Source organism: Lynx canadensis, chromosome B2 (genome assembly GCF_007474595.2).
Source record: "Lynx canadensis isolate LIC74 chromosome B2, mLynCan4.pri.v2, whole genome shotgun sequence".
NCBI classification, from domain to species: domain Eukaryota; kingdom Metazoa; phylum Chordata; class Mammalia; order Carnivora; family Felidae; genus Lynx; species Lynx canadensis.
The window spans coordinates 9,631,331-9,641,306 of NC_044307.1; the positions used below are offsets into that span (position 1 = coordinate 9,631,331).

Sequence of the window (9,976 nt, forward strand, 5' to 3'; positions counted from 1 at the left end):
ACTAGACAAATGACTCAAAATGTTTTTGTTGTCTGGTTGGTTGGTTAGGTCACAGGAAATACAATAGCATGTAATATCTTATACATGTCCATGTAATTAAAACAAAATGACAGTGTCGTTAGAGATAGCCAAACTATGCAAGTGGCCAAGGTGAAAATGCCAAGTGTGTAAATGTAATATGCCTAACGCTTTTCTTCCCTTTCAGTGGTTTTTCATGCCCCAAACATAACATTAACTAAGAAGCCAACACCTATCCTCAAACACAAAAATACTTAACCATTTGTTTTAAGGTTAGTAATCACCTGCTATAAATTTAAACTGTGCCTAACGGCTTAAGTAGGGTTCAGCAGTCAGGCCCGGCAGATGCTTAACTCCAACCAGCAGTGCTCATGCGACTTGCTTCCTCCTGGAATTAAATGGCTAAGGAAAAAGGACGGATTGTCCCCTTTATTTAATAACAAAGAACACAATCCTTCGAATTCTTCAGATTTGGAATTCCAGCAGTGTTTTTCTGTTTTCCTCTTGGTGTGTGACAAGAATGAATAATATCAAAAATAAAAATAAACCTCATCTAAACAAGCAGTCCTTTGACTTTATAAGGCTCAACACCAAATACATCAAATTCTAAAAATACCGAAGAGCAGTGAAATGTCAAAGCTGGGGGGTAACGTGCTGTGGACAGGACAGATTTTTAAGCCTTTCGATGTATCTGAATGTACTGGCATTAACTTTGTTCATTTATGCTGACGGTTGCCTCTTCAACTGACTACTAGGGACCATGATATTTCATATTCATATAAATATTTGACTTTGACCCCAGAAAAAGTCCCTTGGGTCTGTGATACTTTTATTCTTGTATAATCTGAAACAAATCCTTTCTTTTTAAAAAATCAAACAGACCACATTACACACACAGTTGACTAACTATTTACAAAGCACCCAATTAAATCCTACTTAATTCTCTCTCACTCTAAAAATTCCATCTAACTGGTGTGCAAAGTACTGATCACGCTAAATGCACAATGTTCACAAACTCTGATAGTCCTACACAACCTAGAAAACACTTTGTTAAAGAGAAAAGAAAGTCTTAAAAAATAAGTAAAGGGTTTTGAAGAAACGAGACCAGAAATCACAGTACAAGACAGATAAATCTACTTTAATATTCACATGTAAAAGTTACACATCACAAGAGGTTGGACAGTAGTTTAGCAGTTAACTAACATAGCTATAGTGAAAATCATTTTTATAAAAAAATAATCTAGATGCGGTCATCAGAATTTTTTGGTCTACTTAAGTTAATGTTTGAAGATCGACTTTTATCCCTGCTTGAAGGATTTGCCATTATGCCTTGTTTTTTTTCTCCCACTGTTGCCTATTAATATTCTTTGGAGGAAGGAGAGCAGAAAATGTTCATTTCCAAGAGTCTGTCCTTTGGTAGCAAGCAGAGAACATTTTTCATTTCTAGGACTTAAATAATCTGTACAGACATGAAACGCAGTGACATTAAGCTTTAGTGTAAAATGAAGAATGATAAGCATTTTTCTTCACTTTCATAAAACAGTAGATTTCATAAACTCCTTAAGGATCCAAGCATTTCCCCATTCCCTATGCAAAACCATTCAGAATCCATTTTGACCTCGGTTGAAAAGCAAACACTTAACTCTTTATATATTACACTATCGAACCCTGTACTTAAAAACTGATAAAGTAGATTTCCAACAGGTAGGTTTCAAATACAAAGGTTTCAATCTAGGTTAAAGAAAACACATTTGAATGGACTCAGAACAAGTTTATTTTGTGATTAAACATCTCATGCAGTCATGCTGGACCACTAACTATTACTTCCAAGTCCACACGACACTGGATAAAACAGAAACAAATTAAATGCTAGGCCAAACAGTAAAGACATTCAAGATATCAGGAGCTCTGCAATGGAGCTGAAAAATAATTTTCCAAAAGAAATAATCCCATAGATTTAAAAAAACACACACATAATATTTACAAAAAATATTTAATTAAAAATATCTTATAATTACAGTAGTCTATTAAAGCATATACTTTCTCACACTTATAGAACATCTCTATATATACATGGTATGAAATGTCACTCAGATATCTATACAATATGTAACATTCTTGCAGGGAAAAGAAAGTTCCCTGCCCCCCCATTATAATCATCTATTTTAAACAATAGATGTCAAAAAAAAATATCTACAATGCTCTGTTATATTAGTAAAGCTTCAAAACAAAAATTGAGCTCCTTGGTCACAAAGTAGGCTTCTAAAGTTGATTTTCTCTTGATCTTCTAATTTATCAGTTCTGTCACACTTAAGCTTAGAAGTTTAACTGCACCTCCAAAAACACAGAAATGTACATTTCACAGCGGTTATAAATGAAGAGACAAAAGAGAGTACATATGTAGAATGTTTATGAACGTGCAAAAAAAAAAAAAGAAAGAAAGAAAAAAAAACGATGAAAGTTTTATCTTTCTTCCCCCCGCTCTTGGAATGACAAATGTAACGTTTCTAGGATTTGCTGATTTTTTTTTTTCCTTTCCTTTCCTTTCCTTTCCTTTCCTCGGGTGGCTTTTTCTCTAACTTCTGCTCTTTCCCCCTCCCTCTCTAGTGCTCCTGGCTCGGGCGCAGGCAGCCGCACACCTGTGGAAGAGGAATGAATAAGGGGGTGTGTGAACCTTCCCGCTGCAGACTAACGGGCGCCACCGACCAAACTCAAGACATGCTTGATCAACAACCCAAAACAAACCACCGGGTCGGACAACAGCCGCAGCCCGCGGCCGGCCAGGCGACCGGCAGGCAGCTGCTGCCCCCATCGCCCCCCCCCCCCCCCGCCCCGCCCCGCCCCAGGAATCCCGGATCGGGGATCCGCTCGCAGGTCCGGCCCGCATCCCACTTTGTGGGTGTCAGCGCGGGGGTGGGTGCACATCGGACAGTCTCCATGCTCACGAGGGTGCCCTCCCTCGGCGGGAAGGAGGGCAGTTGCCCTCCGGTCACCGGTGAGGCACGGGGGTGGCGGGGACGGGGGGGGGACAGGAGCTGATCCGTCTCCATTTAGAGTGAACCCCAATTACTAAAGCGAAGTACGCTTGCACGGAGGGGGGGTGTCCGCCTCACTGGGAGTTCGCCCTCAGAAATGTTAGGGGCGAAGAACACTGCGGTGCCTGGCACCCGCAGCCCCCGGGGACGGGCGTCTCTGGGGACCGGCCCCCGGAGGAGGGACACGCGCGCTCACCTGGACAGCGAGGCTCAGCGGCACAGAATGCTGTCGCCCTGCTTGTTCACCGCGCCGGCCTGGAACAGCAACGGAACACCAAGGGAAAGGTTAGCCGGCGCGAACGTCGCCCTCGGCGCGGTCCCGGACTCGTTCTCGGAAGCCAGGCTGGCACCCACCCCCACCCCCACCCCAGCCAGCAGCCGCGGGGGGCTCCCCCACCCCGGGCGCAGGCTGGACTTGACAGCCCGGGAGGCGCACAGCCCCAGTCCCGCCCCGCGCGCGTCCACCCGGACCCGCGCTCGCCGCGCGGAGCCCGCGGCCGGCGGCCCCGGGCGCCCGGAGAAGGAGCGGGTGCGGGGGGGGGGGGGTTGCTGTCATTCCCCGCCGCCCCTGCCCCGAGGAAGGGGAGCGCCCGCGGCCGGCCACCCCGCCACCGCCCTCCCGCGGCCGCCGGCCTCTCACCGGGTCCGTGTTGAGCGCCGTGAGCGGGGTCCGCGGCGGCGCGGCCGGACAGGTCCCGGCTGGGTGGTGCGGTGGCGCGGGCGGCGGCGGCTGCCTCAGCAGAGCCGGGTGCGTCTCCAGCGCCAGCTGCAGGTCCAGGATGTAGTCGATAACGTGCTGCAGGATCTCCACTTTGCTGACTTTCTTGTTGGGCGGGATGGTGGGCACCAGCCTCCGCAGGCGGCTGTAGCAGTCGTTCATATCGCACTGCAGGCACAGCGCCGGCTCGTCGGCCGCCGCCTCCGCCGCCTTGCAGCGCGCTGCCGCCGCCGCGGCCGCCGCGGCCGCCGAGCCACCCAGGCTGTGGCCGTGCTCGGCCAGGCAGCGCAGGGCCAGCTCCCCTCCGCCGCAGCCCGACGGCGCCTTGCGGCCCGAGGGGCGCACGGGGCTCACCGCCTTCATCGCGCGCGCCCTGCGCCCTGCGCGAGCCGACCCGCTGGGGCGAGCGAGGGACGCAGGCAAGCTCCGGGCCCCCGCCCGCGGCCGGCTCCGCTCCCCTTGCCTTCGCGCCCGGCGCGCTCGGTCCGCGCTCGGGGCACCGCGAGGCTCCCGGCGATCCCGCGCCCAAGAATTGACGGGAGGGTCGCTCCGGGAATCTCCGCTCAGTGGGCGACACACTCGGCGGGGACCAAAAGGCAAGAAAAATCGAGAGCACCGGAGAGAAAGCAGCCCACCGGGTTCCCTAGTCGCCCCCTTCGGAGCTCCGACTACAGCCCGGCCGCCGCCGCCGCCGCCGCCGCCGCGCTCCCCTGCCCGGAGGCGTCCCCACCGCCCCACCGACTCACTAGCGCGCCTCCTCTACGCTCTCGCCCCGCCGGCCGCGCAGCTGCATTTATAGAGCCGCGCGCCCCGGGGGCGGGGCCAGCGCGCTGGCGGGGTCGCCGCGCGAGCCGAGAGGAGCTGGGCTGGGCGCGCGGGCGGGTGCGCGGAGCGAGGCGGCGAGGGCGGAGGCTCCGGGCGGCGCTGGAGGGAGGGTAGGGGACGGTGGGGGGAGGGTGGGGGAGGGCGGGGAGCCGGGCAACCCGGGCGGACGGGTGGGCGGGGGGTCGGGAGTGGCCAACCAATCGGGCGGACGGTGCCACCTCAGGGAACGACGCTCGGGCCAATGGGAAGGGCACTCCATTCCGTCAACGCCGTGGGTCGGGGTTCTGAGAAAAGAGAGCTGAGTGGGAGTCGGGCCAGGCTGGTGTGCGCCCTAGGGAGGGGAAAAGAGAGGGAGAAGTTCCCGGGAAGAACTGCGGGAATGTGCGGCTGGAATTCACTCTCCCCCGGCCTGGGCTGCTGGGGAGGGGGCGCCGGGCCCTGCCGGAGCATCTCCTGCCACCCCTCGCAGCAGCGCGGCGACCGGGGACCCTCCGCCACCCAGCACTCCAGCCCGGGGATTCCAGTGCCTTGAGAAGGACGCCGTTCGAGAAGGCACGATCGTTCTCTCCTCTGTATTTTCCCTCTCAGGCTCACTATTCGCCTTTTGACAATCGCCGAAACCATCATGATGGAATGGAGTGGAATGTGCAGCCTTTCCGTTTTCCTTTTTAAAAAGGTTAAAGCTTAGCAAGAAAAAGGAAAACCACACACACACACACACACACACACACACACGCACGCACGCACACACACAAAGGAAAAGAGTGCCGAACGCAGATTTTTGGTGAAGGGACATGCAAAGAAAACAAGAAGCGTCCTAAGGTTTTTCTTTTACCCGTCTAGATGCACAAGTGGGCTCCAGAAATCCAAATGCCCGAGAGCATTAAATTAGGGCACGTAAATATTAAAAATGCATGGGCACTGAGTATTTAAAATTCCACCATGACATATAATATTAATCCGTTTTATGTAAAATTCATACCTGTAACTTAATGTAGGCCATTAACACACAGCCCCACGTGTTAGTCTAAGTACCCCGCTTTAAATAAGATGCTAAGAATGTCCAAAGTCTCCTCCTTTTGCAGCAAAGCATTAAAATTCACACTTCTAGTCCCTGGAGTCCTGCTTGGACCACACCCTGCAGAAAAGTCTGTTAATTAAGGACGTTTCTGTGATGTCTGATAGAAAAGCTGTCCTTTAAAGGTTCAAATAGAATTGCACAATGAACTTTGATAGGACCTGGTGTGTGTGCATCAAGGCAAAATTGAGCCCTTCGGTTGAGACATGAGCTCAAAGAGTCTCTGGTCAATGGGGTTATAAATTTTGAGTGTCTTCAGCCTGCAAACCCCCCGCCTTTAGACACGCTAGAAGATGGGTCAGCTCAAGAATTTTCGTTTGCATGCATGATATAGATTGATGCCTTCATTTTTACAGATCGTCAGGAGAAAGAGCTATGGACCTTACCTCTTCCTGTCCACCCTCTGCAAGGAAGCTTTCCCTCTCTCCCAGCACTGTAATACCTGCATCAGGCAGGTAGGTATTTTGTTTAGCCGCGTGGGTATTTTATAACTATTGCATGACTATTTCCCCAGAGCACATTCCTTTTTCCTGATGAAATGAGGAGTAAGTATTTAACGCTGGTTTCACAGGAAGATGCAACAACCCTCCTCTCCCATGATCCTTATACATTACTGCCTCTAAGAATTGTGTCAAAACGAGGGACATTCTCATTCACTTATGTGCATACCTACCTAGATGGTCCACAGACAGACTTGCCAAGAGAGGAATTATAAAACCCCAAAGAAGACTTTCTTCTAAATACAGGCATAGTTTTACATATTCTTAAAGTAAATAAACACAGAGAATATTGTCATTTTAGACAGAAAGGTGGGCAAAGAAGCACCAGTGGGCGTTAGCTACTATGTGGGAGTTTGTGATATCAGCACAGATGATAATAGTAAGGGGATATTATGTATGAATGCTTTTGTTCCACTGATATTTTTCTCTTTGAGTTTTTTTTTTAAATTTTTTAATGTTTATTTAAGAGAGAGGGAGAAGGAGGAAGAGAGAAAGAGAGAGAGAGAGAGAGGGAGAGATACAGCACTATCAGGGGAGGGGCAGAGAGAGAGGGAGACACAGAATCCGAAGCAGGCTCCAGGCTCTGAGCTGTCAGCACAGAGCCTGTTGCGGGGGTTCGAACTCACAAACTGTGAGACCATGACCTGAGCCGAAGTCGGATGCTCAACCGACTGAGCCACCCCGGAGCCTCCGTTTGTTAGAATTTACCAGCTGCTCGAAAATTTAAAACCTCAGATTTTTTTTTTTTCTGGCAAAACTAAACTATGTTAATATACCCAGGGCACACTCATTTCAAAACTTTACAGATCATAAGTTGATTAAAGCTTAAGTTTTTAATCTGTGACGCGAAGAAACAAGCATATCCATCTCTCCGGACTTTGCTAAATCTCAGGGAGCCATACCCTGGGTGTGACAAGTGCCAAACAAGTGGCAGAGTTTCAGGTTTTGTTGGAGTAGCTGTGTGTTACTGGCTTCATGTCAGAATAGCCAGGGTTACCTTGGAGGCTAAGTTCAAAGGAATGTACCCTGGCCACGTGATCAAGAACACCCAGGAAAAATGGGATCCCCCGAATCCTGCCAACAGAATAGGCATAAGCAGTTATTATGTTCCTCGTTTTTGAAGGTTGGAAGATATTAAACAATTAAAGGCTAGGAAAGCATTCTCCAATGGAAAAAAAAAAAAAAGAATCCAATCCTGTGCTTTTTGGCCTACAAAACCTGACCGTCCTAGGAGCGAAGCAATGTATGTTTTTGATTCTTAGACACCATCACTGGCATGACGTCAAAGCTGAAGTCATAAAAGACTCCCGTCACTGGTAGTTCAAACCAGAGTTTACTCAGCAATTACGGGATTTGTGGAAAACTTTGCAAGCTGCATTATTTCTACCGTGTGGAGAAGGAAACTCTGTTTCCCACGACTCTTACATCAAAATGCTTCCCTTGCCCTTGCGAAAATAAGACGGGCCAGCCAAGAGCCCTTTGCCACGGAAGTGCTACAGGCTCCCAAAATGTTCCTCTGAGGGATCCCGGAATGAAATAGTCCGAGGAAAATTGCTGGGGAGCCCTGGTGACCAGAGTCATGTGCACACCCTTCCTTCAGACAAAGAGTTCTGCAGCCCTTTCTTGGGATGCTTTCTAGATGCTAATCAGACCCTTGCTGAACTGCAACCCCCAGGCTCTTAGAATTCACAATCGCCCTGTGTTTACATGAAGCCAGGGTATCCGAGCATATTGTGCTATTCAGTCCAAATGCCTTTTTAGGACTTGATACTTCTTTCCCTATGGCTTGCGGTGAAGCAGTGGGTGGGCTCAGACACACAGATAAACACGAGCGTTCCCATGCCTTGCTGCCTCTGAGGATGGAAATGGTCACTGAAGGAGGCACATACATTTTTTCCGGGCACGAGGAACCCATACGTCCTCTGCTGCAGGACCGTCCCTTGCTCCAAAAGAGTAAACTGGGCAGCGTGGCAGTTCAGGCTCAAGGCTGCTTTATCTGGCACTGACTGTTACAGACTTACTTCTGCTACCCTTGGACAGCTAATACCAGTCCCGGAAACACTGATAACCTTTCGATTCGCCCAGCCTTGGAAAAGGCTTATTATAAGAAGGGGACATTATATATTGAACATAGCCTAGCAGATGTGGCCATCAAAAATGCCTACTTCAGGAATTTTGAAAGGTAGTCTGTTGAAATAAAAAGTAGCTGATTTTGGGAAGAAACAGGTATCATTTGTTTTTACCCTAGGAGATACCAAGAGTGTGGGCTGAAAAGTCAGAACGCCTGGGCTCCAATTTTGGCTCCTTGGTTTAGTTTTATATCATTAAGCTGGATTTTTAAACTCTTGTGCCTCTCATGTATGAAATGAGGATAAAAACCGTATCTACTTTATGAAGTGTTCATGTATCTCTCTCTATAAACTTGTGTGTAATTCTTAGAACAGGATCTGGCACTTAATTAGTGTTAAACTTTATTATTATTTTTGGTAAATATTATTTCCCAGTCGGTGGCTTGTCTTTTCATTTGCTTAACAATCTTTTGAGAGCACAGGTTTTTAATTTTGATGATGTTCATTTTATCAATTTATTCTTTTGGTTTTGAATCGAAGAAATCTTGGCATAACCCAAGGTAAGGAAGGTTCTGTCTTGTGTTTTGTCTAGATGTTTTATAATTCTTAGGCCCAGTTGGTTTCATGGAACACAACTTATGCAGCCACACAGGGTCCCAGGGTCCCAAGGGTCCCAGGGTCCCCTGGTTTCATGCCTTGATGTTACCATCTTGAAATTCTCAGCAATTTTGAACAGGGGGGCCCGTGTGTTTTCATTTTGCACTGGGCCCACAAATTACATAGCCAAGTGCCAGTTTTAGGTTTTATGTTTAGGTCTGTGATCCATTTTCTGGTTATTTGCGTATGTAGTTCGAGATGTGGATTGAAGTTAATATTGTTGCCTACGCATGTCCGGTAGACCCAGCACCCTTTGTTGAAAAGACAATCCTTTTTCCATTGGGTCGGCTTTGTACCTTTGTCAACAATTGGTTGTGTATGTGTATGGTTCTATTTCTGGCCTCTGAATCTTGTTTCTTGGGTCTGTTTGTCTGCTTTTACACCACACTTGCTCGGTTCCTATAGCTTTATAATAAGTCTTGAAATCAGGTAGCGTGAAGTCATGTAGCGTCCATTGACTGATTCTCCAGCTTTGTTGTTCTTCATTTCAAAGCTGTTTGGCTTTTCTGGGTATATGTTGCATTTCCATATGCTTGTTCAAATCAGTTTGTGAGTTTCTTCAAAAAAAAATATATAAAGAGCATATACTGAGAACATATAAAGGTCTCTCAAAACTCAATAGTAAAGAAGGAAAAAACCCAATTAAAACGTGGGCAAAAGACTTGACCAGACAGTCCACTAAATAAGTTCTACATGTGACAAATGAGCACAGGAAAAGAGGCTCAGTGTCACCAGTCATTTGGAGGATGCTTCAAAACTACTATGAGATATCACTACACACCTGTCAGAACAGCTAACGGTAAAAAAAACCCAACCATACTAAAGGTTGGTGAGAACCCAGAGCACGTGGAATTCTCAGCACTGCTGGTGGGAATGTAAAATGAGAAAAGCCACTTTGGAAAACAGTTTGGCAGTTTCTGAAAACAAAAACAAAAACAAAAACATACACATACACGTAACATACTATAATTCTGTTTGGCGTCTATCCAAGAGAAATAAAATAATATATCCATAATATATCCAAGGGCCATGCAGGGACACAAGAACAATGGGTATGTTTATTATCCAGATGGTGG

General features: G+C 47.9%; 1 protein-coding gene across 1 annotated transcript; it reads right to left on the reverse strand.

Annotated features, from left to right (window-relative positions):
* Nucleotides 1-1,995: 1,995 nt before the first annotated feature.
* ID4 (inhibitor of DNA binding 4, HLH protein) lies at nucleotides 1,996-4,134 on the reverse strand. The gene is made up of 3 exons (XM_030314759.1): nucleotides 3,694-4,134; nucleotides 3,250-3,308; nucleotides 1,996-2,657 (listed from the first exon to the last, which is right to left on the reverse strand). The coding sequence occupies exons 1-2, from the start codon at nucleotides 4,132-4,134 to the stop codon at nucleotides 3,264-3,266; spliced, it is 486 nt and encodes a 161-aa protein (XP_030170619.1). The 3' UTR covers nucleotides 1,996-2,657; nucleotides 3,250-3,263.
* Between the last annotated feature and the right edge of the window lie 5,842 nt (nucleotides 4,135-9,976).